Genomic DNA, 17,562 nt, shown 5'->3' on the forward strand with positions numbered 1-17,562 from the left:
TGTCTTGAAGAAGGAAGAAAAAAGAAAAAGGATAAAGGCATTAAAAAATGAAAAACAAAAGCAAAGAAGGCCATCGATGTTCTGTTAGAGAGGTCTCGGGCCCGTGAGTCTACCTGGTCCCCAAGGGCTGCCCTGCCCCTGCATGGGGGTTCCAGAGGGACCCTCTGCCTGTCCTCCTTCCCCACTGTCTTTCCTAGCCCCTTTGCCTCCACATCTGCCCTTCCCCGCATCAGGACTCAGGTGCACGTCCTTGTCCCATGCCAGGACCCAGGTAGATGGGCATTGGTGCTCTGAGGAGGGGTATACCCAAACGACTTCCAGAAATTCTGGCCTCTGTGCTTCCCTCGTCCCCCCAACTCAGTGAGAGCAGCAAGCGCACAGGAGCCCTCATGCCCTCTTCTGGTCAGGCAGCCCTGCCCGCCCCTGGAGGGAGCCCATGGGGAGCAGGCAGCCTCCCAGGCCAGGAGTGTGACAGCAGAAGGCTCCCGCTCTGCTAGGAGGGACCCATGGCAGTGCTGGAAGTTCTTCCTTGACTCTGCTCCAGCCTGCACCTTCTTCCCACTCTTGGTCTGTCCTTGTGAGGACGTGAGAGCAAGGCTGGGATCAGTTCTGAGCCCTGCAGGAGCCCGCTGTTCAGGTGTGAGCCTTCAGCCTCTGGCGCCTTTCATCATCCAGCAAGGAATGGGGGGGGAGGGGTTCCTGGTCTTCCCCTGTGAGATCTGGTTCATCCTCACCCTGGGGCTGCTGTCTCCAGTTTTGTCCCCAGGGTTAACATGACCACCTGAGTCATGACAGGAGACAAGAACTTGAACCACAAGGGTCATGTGAGCTTCTGGATAGACCACATGGGGACACAGCCCCTGCAGGACTTGTAATCAGAGGTCAGGGTCAGCAGGGAGCAGAAACGCAGGCCACCCACCCTCCTGCTATTGCTCTGCCTCCCAGTGAGCAGGATCTGGAGAAGGACTCTCCCTCCTCCCCTCCCCGGCCTATTCTGTGTCCCAGCTCTTTCACTCCCTGCAGCCAGTTCTGCAGCCCTGAAGTGACTCCTGCCCAGTGTGCTTGACTGTCCTCAGCCTGGGTGCTGGCCCAAAAGCTGAGCTTGGTTTTGTTTCTTTCCCTGTCCTGGGCACGAGCAAGGGGCAGAGGTACAGGGGATGCACATGCTTCCCCTGTCAGCCCACAGGGGACAGCCACCCGGATGATGATAGCTAACAGCTTCTGCAGCACCCCTGCACCTATCGAGTGCAACAAATTCCTCTCTGCTTCTGGGAAGCAATACTTCATCTAAAGAGAGGAGCTTGTGGTGGGCATGGTGGCGCACCCCTGTAATCCCAGCCACTGGGAGACTGGGGTCGGAGAATTGCAAGTTCGAGGCCAGCCTCGCAACTTAGTGAGACCCTGTCTCAAAGTAAAAATGACTTGGGTGTGGCTCAGTGGTAAAGCGCCGAGGGATTCGATCCCCAGTACCCAAGTAAATAAATAAGAGGCCCAACTCATACCAGATTGTGTCAGAGGAGCCACCCATCTCCTGTTGCCCGCAGGCCCAGGGCCCTGGAAGACTGTGTCAACGCCCTGCTCCCTTCCCATTCTCCCCTCCCCCAGGATCTAGCTCAGGAGTGGAATCAGCTCTGGGGCTTGAGAAAACCGACTGCTGTTACCCCAGTGGCGGGCTGCCTGTCCTCTCATGGTGCCCACCAGGTACCAGGCACTGACTGCAGTGTCACCCTGGGCCCTCACTCCAAGGCTCTTCTGTGAAGAGGCCCCGCTCACCAGCCCTGGGGCTCCTGAAGCCCTGGAGGCAGCCCCTGCTGTGCTGCAGAGCCAGCGGCAGGCAGCAGCCCCGAGACCAGCATCCGAGTCTGAGCAGGGACCAGCTTGTGAAGGTCACGGGCACTTGTCTTGTGGTGGTGACACAGCTGTCTTGACACGTTATCTTTGCAGCCGATTGCCTCTTTTCTCCCTTTGATCTGAGAGATAATCAAGTGTCAGGAGTCTCGTGGGGGACAGCACAGGCAGCCAGTTTTCTCCATGAGAGACTCAGACCCTTGGGCTTGAGAAGCAGACCTGTCACTGACACAGAGCATGTCCAGGAAGAGGCAGGTGCCCAGTGAAGTCAACTGAGCCCTGGTGAGCCAGGCTTTTGTCCCTCTGGGGTGGCAGTGCACCTGGGCATTTCTCCTCTTGGCCTGGGAGCAGGTGATTGCCTCCTCCTGACCCCAGCCACAGTACGCAGGGGAGGAGCCGGGAACAGAGGCCACGGAATCCCCTGCAGCCACCAAGAGCACCACGTGGGCAGCCCTGTCAGGGGGAAGACCCTCGGTCTGCCTGCTGGACCTTCACAGGTCTGCTAGGAACAGGGGCTGGACCCGCGGAGGGTGTCTGTCCTCTGGGCTAAGCTCACCCTGGCAGTCTTTCTAGAAGACCCTGCAGGCAGTGGTCTCTGAAGCCCCACTTGTCTTCTCAAGTCTCTGCCAAGCTGTCTGCCCAGCTCCCTTTCTGTTTTGCCTCTGAAAAGCAGCTGCGTGGCCCATCCCCGGACAAGACCCCCCCCAAGCTCACCCCTACCCCCGCTGCGCACTCCCCGCCTCTCCCCTCTCCCTAGATTAGGGACAGGCCTTTCCAAGAGCCATGGGGAGCTTGGGGTGGCAATAAGCTGGCTTGGCTTCCAGGAGACCAAGGGGAGAATGGGTACCAGAGGGACCAGAAAGCCATGAGTGAATGTGCTGAGCCGGAAGCTTTCTCATGCTTAATTAGGAATTTGTTCTGCCATCTGTTGAAATGAGGCCAGGGGAGATCACAGGCCCCAGAGCTCTGCCGAGGAGCCGGCGGCCAGTTCCTCCGAGGCCTTTGCCCTGCCCTTCCCAGAAGTCCTCTCGATCTGCCAAAGTAAGTCCTAAAAGAGTTAAATGCTCTTTTAAGTCCTAAAAGAGTTAAATGGCCTTTTGAAACAGCTGCTTGTCTAGGGGAAGTGAAAGAATATGGATGACAAGTGCCAAGGTCGGTTCATTCTTAATGTGCCACAATTAAGTTCTGGGGACACCAGATTGGTCAGTGTGGGATCCCTGGACTGCAAATACCTCTCAGTTCGCATGTGCAAGGAGGGTTTCACTGTGCTGTCCCAGAAGTGAGACTTGTGCAGGCCTTAGGTGACCAGCCCCCTTGGTCCTGCAGTCTGCGCCCCACAGGCAGCCACTTCAGGTCAACCGAGGTTCCTGAGCGCGGGGCCCAGCTCCGGGGGCTGGTTTGCTGTGAGTGCTGCACTTACAGTTGTCACACTGCAGGCCTCACCTGCTTCCCTTGGTGTGGGTCAGACAGTGTCTCTCCCATCGTGCACAGCAGACCAAGCGCCCTCCGCCAGGCTCCATGTCGGGGCCGTGGTGGTGAGGACTCTCTCCATCAGCGGCTGTGAAGACAAATGGGATTGTGTAGCAGGTACTCATTAGCCCCGTGGCTGGCACCTGGTCAGCGCTCAGAGGCAAGCCACAGTGACTAGCGTCACCCTTGTCATCTCAGCCAGCTTTCACACCTGAGAGTAGCCTCAGAGTTAATCCCCTCAGGGGCCAGTCATGGGTACAGGGACGAGACCTCAGCCTGGTCCAGAGAGAGCTGTAGCGCTTAGTAACGGAGCTGGGTGTCCACAGTGTAAGGCTTCTCCTCACTGCACCCCAGCTGTGGTCCCCTGTGCAGTGGAGGGAGGCCTTCCCTGCACCCCAAGCCCTCGCCAGCACCCTCAGGGAAGTGCAGCCTGAGAGCAGGGAGAAGCAGGCCCTTCCCCTGCTGGGCGAGGGTTTCTCTCCAGCATCCAGCTTGCTGTCAGCAGCAGGTGGACAGGCACCCTGGAGAGGGAGCCACAGCACCAGGCTTTGTCCCCACAGGCCCAGGGACCATGGCCTTAGGGCCGGCGCCTCCAGCAGCTCGACTCACACCTGTGGTGGCCCCGCCCTGCATGCCCAGTGCTGCCCAGCAGGGAGTTCTGGGGCTGGAAGGGGCCACTGTGGCATGATTATTTCAGTCCCCTGCCTGCTTCCCCAGGCCGACGCCTCCCACAGGGGGACACAAGCAGCTGGCTCAGCTCAGGGCGTCCCACTTGGCGTTATTAAAAGTCAGATTCTTTCTAATAAAGGCTCTTGCCCTGGAATGCCGCCGCCCTGCTCAGGCCTGGGCTGTCGAGGACCCGGGCCTCCCTCCCCTCTGCTTGTGGATTCAGAGCAGATGCTCACAGTCTTCTGCTTTGTGTTCCCCTCAAAGTGGGTCAGACGCCGTCCTCGCCAGGCAGCCACGGAGGAGCTGGAGTCGGCCTGCCCCCCACACCCCCAGCAAGTGCCCCAGATTTGTTTTCCAAGCCAGAGGGAGAGGTGGGACTCTGTGGTGGTGGCAGGCAAGGCAGGAGACCCCCAGGAGGAGACCACCACCCTGCAACAGGGGTTTTCTGGTTTTTACCTGTCCCCTTGTTCACACCTGGACCCTGAGGGGTGGGAGGCATCTTCCCGTGGGACTGCTGTTATCTGTCATCATCGGCAGCCAGGGGTCTCGTGAGCCGGGGCCATCTGCTGCCCACAGCTGCCAACTGGCATTTGAGTTCTTTTACGGCCATTCAACTGGTCCTTCTCAAGGGTCTGGGAAAGACCCTGCCTTCCAAAATCAAGGTGGCACATTTCTGTCCCCTGTCTCCTTCCCTCCCGCCAGCCCTCCTGTGTCCGTGCCCGCCTACCCCGTCGTCTGCAGCCCTGCCTGCCCGCCCACTTTGGGCCCCTCTTTAGGGCTCTCTGGAGCTGTTCAGGTCCAGCTTTCCCTCATTCCAGAAAAACCTTTTATATGTGTTTCATCTGGTCTTAATTTTATTGTTAGTTTTCTAGACATTCTCTGCAAACCCAGAGGTCCCTTTATAGGAGACCGTCCCTTGATAGGAGAGGCACCCACGGATTCTGTCCTCTGGCTGTCAGGGCAGAGTGGACATGTCGTTAGCCTTTGCTGGGGAGCAGCCAGCCATGTCCTCCTGCCACAGTCGGGAGGCGCCCGTGAAGGCCTCTGCTTCCGGCTGCATCTGGTCTGAGCAGCCCTCATTGTCAGCAGCTTTGATCTGCATGTGGCCCAGGTATCTGTGGGTCCAGCCACTGGACGAGGACTCCCGTGGCTGACCTGGCAGTGGTGCAGGTGTGGCCTCTGTGGGGGCAGGGGCACCTCACCCACAGCTGTCCTCTGCCCTGCTGCAATCTGGCAGCCGTCTACACCTGCAGAGCGAGTGGGAGCCACCCCAGCCCGGTGCTCTGGGACTGTGTCAGGCTAGGGGAGCCCAGCGTCCTTGTCCCAATGTGGCCTCCTCCTCTTCCTTGCTCCCCTCTCTCTCCTTCCTGCTCTCTCTGCATCTTGCTGGCTGCTCAGGAGGGAAGGGCCCAGTGGCCTCCAGGGGAGGATGACGGTGCCTGAGACATCGTTAGCCATGTCCAGGAAGGAGGTGAGCCAGCCGGCCCTGCTCTGCCTTCCCCGCGGTTCCACGCTGGGCTGCACAGGCCACTTAGGAATGGAAAATGGGGACTCTGCCACTGGGTACTCCCTGTGTGCCCCACGGTGGGGAGGGCTGGGGACGATAAGCCAGGACTCTTGGTTTCTGGCTGCAGACTTACTTGGTTGTTCCAGAGACTCACTGCTTCACTGCCACCCTTCCTGCCACAGGAGAGAGAAGGACTGCTCCCAGTCCCTCAGGGAGGACAGCAAGCACTATCCTCCTAGTCCCTTAGCCGACTATGTCAGGGCTCTCTCTCTCCTGCACCCAGAATGAGAAGAGAGCACAGGAGCTGGCCTGGCATAGGCAGGAGTCAGGGTAGCTTTAAATTCCCTCCTTTGAGCAGAAACCAAACTGAGCTTGGGGTGAGTCGTTACAGGCAAGGCCCCCAGAGAATGTCACACAGGCCCAAGGGAGCAATCTGACATAGGGGCCAGACTCACATCTGTGTGGGGCCAGAGAGAACTTCCAAGGGGACCGAGAATGGCCTGTCCTCTCAGGGCTCATACAGGAGCGCCATGGCCTGTGCCTAGGGAGAATGGCAATGGCCCGAAGGACGCACCCACTTGGGCACCAGCGAGAGCACCCATCCAGATGATAGTGAGGGATACTTGGCTTTGTGTGGCCTCAGGAGTGCTGGGTGGTCGAGAAGGAACCAGGATCACCGGGGTTCATACAGCAAGTCTGCACAGCCTGTCTGGGGCCCTGCTCGCCACCACCCCATCCCTGACCCCCAGACCCCAAAGGATTAGCGACCCTGGTGCCAGTGACATATGTTCCTGGGGACTATTCTGACAGTAGCTCGACCTGACCCGGCAGGTGGGGTCATCAGTATAATCCCAGTCCTCTCCTTGGACAAGGACAAGTGGGCGAGGACTCTGCACTGACAGGATGTCCCTGCCTGCTGGGACTGGGCCAGCAAGTAAGGCTCTGCCCCAGTAGGAGGGACCCCACACTGGAGCGGTTGCTGCCGGCCTCACTCTGCCCATGTCGGCTCCCCTCCTCTCCTTGGCACCCACCCCCACGTCATCTCCGCTTTTAAAGGCAAGGAAACAGGCCACCTCAGGATGCGATGAGTGGAAAAGCAAGAGCTGAACCCAGCATAACCTGAAAACGCGTTTGTTTGGAGAAAACAGCCTCCCTCCCTCCGGCCCTTCCAAGATGTGCAGCCTCCTGGGCATCACTCACACCTCCCTCCACCTGCCGGCCCCTGTCTCTTCCTGTCCCCTCTAATGTGGCTCTCTTTTTGAAGTTGGTTAGTGTGATTATCTGGGGAGCAAATGCACAGCCACCTGCTTCCCTTTAGGGCTCCTGAGTGGGTCTCATCGAGGGTTTTGTGGCCATGAAGGACAAAACCAGTGTCCAGTCTCCCCAGACCCAGCCTCTACCTGGGGCACCAGGGCCAGAGCTGGTGACGGGCACACACTGGCCATTTGTTATCATTAGCCCTGGCATGTTGATTCTCTGCTTGGAGAAGAAAGGGCTATCCCTCTGACAGGCACCTTGATGGATGGCCTCCTCCTTGCATGGTCAGAGTTGGAGTGGGAGCCTGAATGGGACTTGGAGAATAGCCCAGTGTCTGGGGCACTCCACCCCAGCCTCAGAAGCATCTGGGGTTGGAATCAGAGATCGGAGGGTTGAGGGGGCTGCTGTCCAGGAAATATCCCTGCCCAGGTAAAGCCCAGCTGTCACCGGCTTTAGGGGGCTTATGGTCACGGACACTGGGAGGAAGTTGGTTGGGTTCACCCCTGGCCCTTAGGGTCATGACTCCAAGTATTTATGCAAAGTTGTGCACCCTGGGGATAAGGCAGAGGGTACAGCAGGTGGACACAGGTCCCTCGGCCCACCACAGGTGTGTTCCTTATCCCTTTCGGACCGCTGGAGGAGGGGAGCCGGGTGGCTGGGGTCAGGGTGGTTAGGCAGAGCCCCAGGTTCCCGAGAGGTTCTGCTCCAGCTCACATCCAGGCCCAGCCAGCACCTCCCTTCCACAGGGCAAGCCACCCACTGTCACTTGAAGGGACTCAGAGCTTACTTGTCCTTTGGCTTTTTCAAGAAGGATCAATGCAGTGTCATAACCCCACCCCAGGTCTTCAGTGTCCCCATGCGAATCAAGGCGGGTGACAGAGTTAGAGCTGGGAAACTTGGGCTGAAAATGGGGGCTGAAGGCAGATGTCACAGGTTCCCAAAAGATCAGGCTTCACGGCTGCACGGCCACACAGCACAGAAGACCCACTGCCCAGTGGAAATGCGTCATTGGCCGCTTGGGAAATTTTTAATTTTTCGGTAACCACTTTAAAAACATAATCAGAGCCAGGCTCCGTGGTGCCACGGTAATCCCAGGAAATCAAGAGGCTGAAGCAGGAGGATCAAGGCAACTGAGTGAGACCCTGTGTCAAAAAGTAATATTTAAAATATACATATATAGAGTCAATTTTGATAATATATTTACTTATACCAAAACTCTGTCGGCATGTAATCAATATAAAACAATCACAATGAGTTTTGTTTTCTGGGTCTCACTGTTGCTTAGGCTGTTCTGGAGCTCCTGAGCTCAAGTGAGCTTGTTGGATCCCCCAAAAGTGAGCATCTATGCCCTGGGCCCCCCAACTTCAGACACCTGCTCATCCCCCATTTGGTCCCAGCAAGTCCACTATGAGGCCTCAACTCACTGGTGCTTCACCTGGTCAGCAAGATTGTGTTCTCCTTCCCAGCCTAGGGTGAGTCCAGGGGACTGTTCAGAAAGGAGGGTTCCAGAGAGACGTGGTGTTTGTTTATTCTCAGCCTCTTACAAGTCAGCATCCCCTTTGCCCTTTGGCAGCTGTTCAGAAGGACGTTGGCTGTCCTGTCCTCTCTGCCAAGGAGAGAGTCTCTGAGGACACCGCCACTGGCCAGGCATCTTCCACAGAAACTTCTTTCTTTTGGGCGTGAGGGTTACACTGAACCCAGAGGTGCTCTACACTGAGCTCCACTCCCAGCCCTTTTTATTGTTTTGAGACGGGATTTGCAATCCTCCTGCCTCAGCCTCCCGAGCCACTGGGATTACCAGCACAACTGCAGCACCTCTCTCTGGACAGCTTTGACTGACAGCGTGTTGAACGCTGTGAGAATGGGTGTTGATAGGAAACTGACCACACATGCAGGTCGCCAGCTTGCCGTCGTGACCCGCCAGCCTCTCCTCGGCTCCGCCCCATGCCCGTAACTGATGCGCTTCTGCTGGGGGGTCAGAGGCCGCCCAGGCCTACAGGCAGGGCAGGACAGGCTTGTGGAAATTTGGCCTTCACCCTCACCTCCCCAGGAAGGGAGAGGAGATGCCCTCTCCACGCTGGCTGCTCGCTGGCTCTCGGGCTCAGGATCTGTGCCTGTTTTTGACTCAGTTCCCGAGATAATGACAGGCCTGCTGCGCTGTCTTCCTCCCTCCCTCCCGGGGAGCTGGGGGGACAGCTGCGCCTCAAGGTGAATCAATAGGCGAGCCTGCTTGTAGGACGCAGAGGGGCCGTGAGAAGTCCCCGTGCACACCCCTCCGGGCGAGTGGGGCTGGGAGCCTGGGAACCTGAGTCCCTGTCACTGCCTGCAAGGAGCTCCTCCTCTCCTAACCGAGAGCCAGAGTGGGCTGTGGCAGCCACGCCCTGGAAGGTCCTTGCAGTCCCTTCTGATGGCCTGGCTCTCCTCTGTAAGGCCCACCAGGTGGCTTCCCACCGGTGGACACTTCCCAACACAGGGTGTCATCCTCGGGCCCCAGCCCCTGTGGCCAGGGCCAGTTCCCTCTTTTGTTGTAATGGTCTTCTGTATTGCCCACCTGTCAGTGTCCTGTGCCACCCTCAGGTGACCAGACTAGTGCTGACACTCGGTGGACACTGAGTACGTCTTCGATGGTGAGGGAGGGAGGCGCCGTCCTGCCTGAGCCTGGGGCCGCACAAAACCCACACAACTGTTTCTTCATGGGCTGCTGCTCCTCAGATGCCAGGGTCTCCTGACCCCTCATCACTGCCCGACAGTCCTCATGCGACCTGGTGTAGGTCCTCACTGCCTTCTCCCTCAGAGTCCTTCCTGGATCCTCACCTCTGGGAGTGTCATTTCTGCTATGGAATGCTCTGTAGCTGGCCTGTGAGAAGGCAGACAACCAGTGGGACTGGCCCTAACCCTGGGGCACAGCAAGCCCGCTGGGGCAAATCCCCTGCTCGTTTGCTGGGGAAGTCCTGCACGTCCGGATGTCCTTCACTGCTCTCTCACCTCCACATCCTTCCATGGCCCCCACACAGTCCCAGAGGTGGGTGTAAGCTGGTGTGGCTTGGATGGCCAAGCCCTGGATGCCGGGCCTCAGACCCGTGCTCCCCACTGTATCCTGACGGCCTGTCGCTCACGGCTGTCACCCTCGTTCACTTTGATTTATGAGCAGACCTAATGAGTTTTGGGAGCGACTGTCTCCGGGGACGGGCCATCTATCTGGGAGGGAGCTGTTGAACTCTGCTCCTCCAGCAGCTGCAGGGGGTGGGGGACAAAGGGGTGTGGTCCAAGGGCAGCAGTTGGGCCTGAGCCCCTGGTCTCTGAGCCCCCAGCCCTCCACTTCCTTCCCTTCCCTCTTCTGGGTGTTGGGGTCACACAGGTTTCTTGTCACTTGCCTGTCTGGAAGTCAGGCCAGAAAGTGTCCCTTCTCTCCCCACTCCCAGGAGACAGCCAGCACTGCCATGTGTCCCATGGTGGTAGGAGCCGGGGGCCTGCCTGTCCTGTCCTGGGGTGGGCAGGGGCTCAGCCTCAGGCCTCGATGGCCACTTCCTGGGAAAGGCAGGTCCAAACCTGTCCTTGTCCTGGTGCGGCAGCGTGTGCCCTTCCTGTGGCTCACTGGGCTGATAGGTCGGTGGGCCTCCTTGCCCTGCTCCAGGGCCCAGGTGCTGCCCAGCACGGGGCAGAGGGAGCCACCTCTTCCTGGAGCTGGCGCCCGGGTCTGCCCTCCAGCACCAGCAGCACTTCCGCACGGCCTGGCAGAGCAGGGGGACCTTGGACAGAAAGAACTGTGCTGGGCATGACTAAGAGGACAGGAGGATGGCCCACTGTCCCCCAGGTGCTCGTCAGGGAGGCACCACTCCATGAGCAGACTCTTCCTAACACTCCTGGGCCACCTCACGAGGCCTCAGGCGGCCCCTCACTCCTGGACAGCAGACAGCATCAGGCCCTCCATGGTAGATCTGGGCTTTGGATGAAGAAGATCAGGAGAACCGGGCGGGCGGCTGGTCTAGGCAGGCGCCTTATCAGAAGACTGCGAGACTGTCTTCTTGCCACCTAGAGCCACAGCTTCGTAGATGTCCCAGAAGTTCTAGAGAAGTCCCACATCATGGGCCGGGGCTGTGGCTCAGCGGTAGAGCGCTTGCCTCCCACATGTGGCCCTGAGTTCAGTGCTCAGCACCACATAAAAATAAGAAAATGAAGTAAAGGTTTTGTCCATCTACAACTAAAAAATTAAAAGTCCTCCATCATCACTGACCTAAAGGTACAACACCCCCCTTCCCAGATGTCTGCTCTGGGGACCGCTGTTGGCGGGCGAGCCTCAGCGGGGTGGCGGGGTGCACAGGTGCGAGCTCACTCAGGCCAGTCCTGCCCTTTTGGAAACCTTAATAACTTGGTTTGTTCAAGAGAAGGAAAGCCCCCCCCCCCCACAGCTGGGCTCTCTAGTCAGCATCCTGAGTAAGCAAGCCACTTTCCGCCTGCGTTTCCTACGGCTTCGTGGAGACCTGGTGCTGGGCAGGAAGGTGTGCAGAGAAGCCCCAGCTGGCATCCTGGCCAGAGAGCACTAATGGGGCTCACACTGGGCAGCTACATCTCTGCCTTCCTGCCCGCTGCCAGGACTTGGGGGCCAAGGCCCAGGTCAAGGAACAGACGGGATTTCTCTTGACTTCTTTCCAAATTCATGTCAGTCAGGGCCAGGGCCTGGAGCAGATCACAGGTGGCACCCTGAATGGCAGTGAGAGGGCAGGATTGAGATCTCACCGCCCCTTGGCCCTGCTCAGCACCCTGCCCACAGCGGCACAGCTGTCGGCTGCAGCCTCCTGAACCACCAGCCCCGCCACCACGCAGCCTTGGCCCCAGCTGTACCCCACCCTGCTCTGCAGCTGGTGACCTTCCTGAGCCACAGGGCTGGCCCCGCTGGCTTGCTGAAGGCCCCCCATCCTGCCCCAGCGTACCTGGAAGCAGGTCTTCCTCGCAGACCTCTGCCATTCACACCCCTCCTGCGCCCACCCCGGGAGTTTCTGGGATGAGCCAGACTGCCTGGGCCAAGACTTGAGGGAAGAACTAGGTCACTGCTTCCCCCTGACTGGCCAGGGCTGGGAAGATTTGTGACACCCTGGAGCGGCAGGCGTGGTGGGAAGGATCGGGCTGTGAGAGGCGGAAACAAATCATCTTCTTTATTGGCAATCTTCTCAGGCCTGTTCCTGCACTCCCCTTCCCTCTGCCACCCCTCCTGGCCCCAACAGTGTCAGGCAGTTCTGATTAAAGTCATAGATGACCCCACCCCACTCCCCAGTGCATTGTGTGGGAAGACACTGGCCTGGCCTCCTGTGGGTCTCAGCAGAACAGCCTCTCCCCGGGAGGAGCCTGAGCCTCTGAGGGACTGGCTGTCAGGAGTGGCCAAGCGCCACACTGGCCTCTTCTGAGTCTCGCTTCACATTCACCCGTGTCCCCATGGTTATCTGAGGGACCTGGGCGAGGCTAGAGGGGCTGTCAGGTCTGCTCTGGACAGGGACAGCAGGGGTTATAAACTTCAGACGGGAGACGGGGACACTGGTCGTCTCCGGGTTGTTAAGTAGCTAACAGGGCCAGTTCTAAGTGATCCATAGAGCAGGTACAGAAGCCAGAGGGTTGCAGAAAGATCTAGAAGTCCTGTATTTTCAGAGTGCCAGGAACGCTCTCTGATGATGGCTCAGTTCTTCCTGAACTCTGCTGTGTGCAGGTGCTCTGCTGCGCCACCTCCAAGGCATTCAGGTGGCAGAGGACAGGCTGGTGAGCTGGTCTGCAGTGCCTCTGTGTGAGGCAGCCCGGTCTTGGGCAGTGATAGAGGCCTGATTGCTCTAGACAGGCAGGGTCACAGGTCCTCCTACTTTTGCAGCAAATCTGTCCACTAGCTGGGCCACCAGCCTCGGTGCCAGCAGCTCAGGACTCAGTAGTCCCAGTGTTGCCCCCTGGTGTTATTTCTTCCCTAGTGTGACAGCTGGCCACTTCCCGCCTGCTGTAGGTGCTGCCTCCACATCTGCACCTGGCATTCCTGCCTTTTTGCCCCAAGCCTGGGAGGACGCTTCCTTCCAAATGCTGTGTCCCTTCTGCCCTGCACTCGCCGTCGGCTCCCCGGGCGCACCCTTTAAACCAGGAGAGGGCGAAGGAACAGGTGTGCTGCCAGCCTGCTCCCTGCCAGGAAGGGGACAGGGCCACCCTGCTGACACCCTAGCATAGCACTGCTCTGAATCATGACCAGACACCCCCACACTGGGCAGAGGGCACAGGGTGTAGAGAGGGGCAGTGGGGCATTCGTAAGCTCTAGTAGCCATGTTGACCTGCCCCACAATGTGGCTTTGGGTCGCATGAATCTGGATTTAAAGGTTCTTTCTTGTGGGTTCTTTCTAGCGCCCCCCCCACAGGTCCCCAGGCTACAGAGTCCCAGGTAGGGGACTGTCCCATGCCGTGGCTCACTCCCATCTTGTCTTCCAGCTTTCGCCATCATGATTGTGCTGGCCTTGGTCCGCATCGGAAAGGGCCAAGGAGAGGGGCACCCGCCCCTGGCCGACCCCTCAGGGCTCCGGAACCTGTTGGGGGTGTGCGTCTACTCCTTCATGTGCCAGCACTCCCTGCCGTCCCTCGTCACCCCCGTCTCCTCCAAGCGCTACCTCACACGACTGGTGTTCCTGGACTACGTGCTGATCCTGGCCTTCTACGGCCTCCTCTCCTTCACCGCCATCTTCTGCTTCCGTGGCGACAGCCTCATGGACATGTACACCCTCAACTTTGCGCGCTGCGACGTCGTGGGTCTGGCTGCCGTGCGCCTCTTCCTGGGCCTCTTCCCCGTCTTCACCATCAGCACCAACTTCCCCATCATCGCCGTGACTCTGCGCAACAACTGGAAGACGCTCTTCCACCGCGAGGGCGGCACGTACCCCTGGGTGGTGGACCGCGTGGTCTTCCCCACCATCACCCTGGTGCCACCCGTGCTGGTGGCCTTCTGCACACATGACCTGGAGTCCCTGGTGGGCATCACGGGGGCCTACGCAGGCACTGGCATCCAGTTCGTCATCCCTGCCTTCCTGGTGTACCACTGCCGCAAGGACACCCAGGTGACTTTCGGCTACGGGACCGTCAACAAGCACAGGTCCCCGTTCCACCACACCTTCTGGGTGGGCTTCGTGCTGCTCTGGGCTTTCTCCTGCTTCTTCTTCGTCACAGCCAACATTGTTCTCAGTGAGACCAAGCTCTGATGGCAGGGTGTGCCTGGTGACAAGACGGCCAGGGGCCCCACCACGGCCTCGCCGCTGTAGAGCAAGATTTTCGTTGCCACCCAGGGCTTCATGGGCAGGAGGACAGGGGCGCTCAGAGGGCACCTCTGCATCTCCAACTGGGGGTCTCCTCCTGACCCAGGGCCCTATCTAGTCTGTGCTGGCCTGGTCCCCTGGAGGGCCTGGTCCCCTGGAGCAACTCCCTGCCATGCCCCTGCCTAGGGCAGCAGCAGCTGCTCTCAGGTTTCAGGATGGTCCCAGTCACACTGCTGCCCCCTCCAGCCGTTGGAGGCAGGCTCCTCCCTCATGTGGTGGCACATGCAGTGCTGGCACTGCTGCTATTTATACCAGACCCCGTGTCCCCTCCTCCGCCCTCCCCAGCCCCTTCCTGCGTCCTTGCCTGTCTACTAGCAGCTGCTGTCCCTTCAGAGACAAGTCTCAGGCCCTGGTCCTCTAACCTGGCCTGCCTCTGGCAGGCAGCACCCAACTCTCTGCCAGGCCTGAGAGTCGCTAAGTGCCACTCCTAGTGACAAGAATGGGAAGTGCTAACTGGCACCAGGGTCCCTGAGCCAGAGCTGTGAGGGCCCTTGCTGTGGCCGCCATCTCTGGGGCACTGCGCCAATGGCACATCCCTTCCCAGGGCACGCGGCAGCCTAGAAGCTGGGTTTAAAGTCCTTCGCCTGTGCTTCCTGGTAGGGGCTCTTTGGCCCCTGACTACCCCTGGAGCCCTCTGGGCCCCCTGCAGTATAGGGGGCTGCCCTGGGCATGAGGCGTGGAGAGGGCTTCGTGGTTCCCACCACGGACGGCCAGGCCAGCAGGCAGCAGCTGCCTTGCTCCAGTCCACACAAGGGTGCTCCCTCCAGAGTCTGGCCACGGGTGCTCAGCGTGGCACTCCTCCTGCCCCTGAGTTCCGTAGGGTAGGAAGAGATACCTGCCCGTTCTTGTGGAAGGAGGCCAGGCTTGCAGCCACCTCCACCTAATCATGCCTGCACCTGCTGGGCAGGCCACCTTGGAAACAGATGACTCTGTTGAACTCTGCATTTTCAATGTGCCTTCTGCTTCAGGCCCTGGGGATCCTTCCTGACCCTGGCTTGTCCCCAGCCCTGGGCCTGGTCCCATTGTCCTAGAGCGCAGAGCAGCCTGCCAGGGAGCTGCCTCTCTGGGGAATGGGGAACTCAGGCCCCTACCCCACCCTCTTGATTTCAGTGCCTTGCTTAGCCCTTGTGAGGGAACCCTCGCCCCCTCCTCCTCTGTGTGTGTGTCGCTCTCTGACGTTTGACGGTACACCCTGGGGCCCAGGGAATGTGGGTCTGCAGGCAGCACCGCTCTGCTTCTGGCCCTGGCACCCCTGCCCCTGAGAACCCCTGAGTCATAAATTGGCCTCACTCTGCTTTCTCGCCACTGTCGCATGTGGGCAGTTCTTGCACCTGCCCCCATAAGCCATCGTCTTCCATCCGTGTGAAAAACATCTGCTCCTCCCCACCTGCTATGGTGGTATCTTCCCAGGAGACCCTGCCCTGGGGCGGGCCAAGCCAGCTGGTGCCAGGGTAGTGAGGCCACGTATAAGGAAGAGCTGCCCATGCCCTGTGCTAGGCCCTCCCTGAAGCTGCCTGCTGTTTGCTGAGAACTCAATTAAAACATCTGTACTTACCTTCTCCAATTACACTCCCTCTTGCTTAAGGACAAAGCAAATTAAATCATCCTGCTGCCCCCGGGCTCCAAACCAAATTTTGGAAGCAAATTTATTAGCATCATAAAGCCCAGGTTGATTTATGTGACAATCTGGAGCCACACACAGCAGTGGAGTCTGGTGGCTGCATTCCCCTCCTCCTCTGAGCCCCAGCTGCCCCAGCTGCCCCAGCCCTGGAGGGAATTGACCTGAAGTGACCGGGAGTCACAGATGCCACGCAGGGACCCTCCCCACTGTCTGGTTGCTCTGCACCTTCGTTGCCACCTGCCTCGGGAGAAGTCAGATGAGGTCACCTTCCTCTCCACTGATGGCTGGGTGGATTCAGGACAAGGGATGAAAGACCCTAGCAGCTAGACATCCCGAAGTGATGCTGCTCACCACGTGCATCAAGCACAATTGTGAGTTTTTATATCAATGTTTGAAGCAAGTTGGGTCATAGTTTCCGTTTGCAGAGGGGCTCTAGGGGTCACGGGTGAGGAGAACAGGGATGCCAGCTGGATGTCAGCCTGGCACAAGATACAAGTGTCGTGGCAGTTTTAAACACAGCAGCCTCTACCTGTCTCATCCACCCAGAGCAGCCCCAAGGGCAAGTCAGGTCAAGGTGGGAGAAGACAATCTTCGCTTGTTCCCTGCCAAGGCGCCAGGCCCACCTGAGCACTGGCGCCTGCTGCCAGCCCTCTGGCTGTTCCTCACCTGAGGCCAGAGAGGCGGCTGTGGGCTTGTAGATGGGGCAGATGGCAGGTGACAGGCTGAGGCACTGCTGAGTTGTGGAAGGTAGCAGTGGGCCCCGGTCCAGGCCCCAGGCCACACATCTGTGCTCACCACATGGGGCCAGGAGCAGCCCTGGCAACAGGCTGACACCAGAGTGGTGAGGAGCGGCCAGGCCGCCAGCAGAGGGAAAGTGGCAGCTGTGCCAGGCCCCGGGGAGTAGAAAGCTGAGATTTGAGCCCGCTTAGGGGTCAGAGGCCCTAGCAAGGCTGACTCATGCCAAGGGCCACTGAAAATCTGGCCCTTAGACCAAGATCCAGAGCTACAGGAGAACCCTGCCACCCCTCTTCCCTGGGGCTGGGGCTGGCAGTGTCAACCTCATACTGGAGAAAGGGAGAAGTGACCTGTACAGAGGGCCGGCCATGTGTCTGTCACAGTGCTAAGTACTTCTTGGAGCCTCCTTTGCCAAGTGGGGTAACTACCTATATGACGGATGGGTCCTGGAAAATTAAGGACTGAGCCCAGAACCTGCTCAATAAAGCTGCTGTTTACTGATGCCCGTTACCTCCTGTGTCACTCACCAGCCGTAACTGCGCTCACAGCCCAAGACCTGGGACTCAAATTTAAGACTTCAGGTATCTAATTGGTTTCATAGCCTTCTAAAGAGATGGTGGCGTGTGATGGCCGTTGCCTGCAGTACTCAGTCAGGAAACGATTCTTCAGGGTCTAGAGGACTTGGGGGGAGGAAAGGATTGGCTCTGGTTCCCCAGTCCTCTGGGAGACCTGCACACCTCCCCTTTCAAAGAGCAGGCAGGCGAGGCTGGAGGGGCCTGGTCTGGGATATCATGCCCACCCTTTTGTGAACTTTGTCCCCCACCCTGGGGGTAGATGTGAGCACTGGGCTAAAGACCAAGGGAAATACATCCAGGACAACTGCAGGAGGGAAGCAGGTCAGAATTCCCTGTGACTGTGGCTGGGCCTCTCTCTTCCTGGGTCCCACCAAACAGAAAAGCAGCTTTGGTGTGTGGTCATGGGGCCCTGGTTTCGGATGCTTTCCCATCCAAGGCCTTGCTTCCTCCCTTCCCCACCCCCAGGCTTTCTGCCTCCACTTGGAGAGGAAGGACACCGGCCCTGAACCACATCCCCTTCCCAGGGACTGTGTCCCCCACTCATGTTCCTAGATG

At 58.9% G+C, this 17,562-nt stretch overlaps 1 protein-coding gene across 3 annotated transcripts in view; it reads left to right on the top strand.

Moving 5' to 3' along the window:
• Window positions 1-15,431, top strand: part of Slc38a12 (solute carrier family 38 member 12) — a 50,680-nt gene extending 35,249 nt beyond the window's left edge. For all 3 annotated transcript variants that reach the window (XM_026404878.2, XM_026404877.2, XM_026404879.2), the window contains exon 10: window positions 13,202-15,431. In XM_026404878.2, coding sequence (XP_026260663.1) covers window positions 13,202-13,962 — 761 coding nt within the window. In that variant the 3' untranslated portion in view covers window positions 13,963-15,431. The remainder of the gene's footprint in view (window positions 1-13,201) is intronic.
• Window positions 15,432-17,562: the final 2,131 nt, after the last annotated feature.

The sequence above is a fragment of the Urocitellus parryii genome, chromosome 7 (genome assembly GCF_045843805.1).
Source record: "Urocitellus parryii isolate mUroPar1 chromosome 7, mUroPar1.hap1, whole genome shotgun sequence".
Taxonomy (NCBI): Eukaryota; Metazoa; Chordata; class Mammalia; order Rodentia; family Sciuridae; genus Urocitellus; species Urocitellus parryii.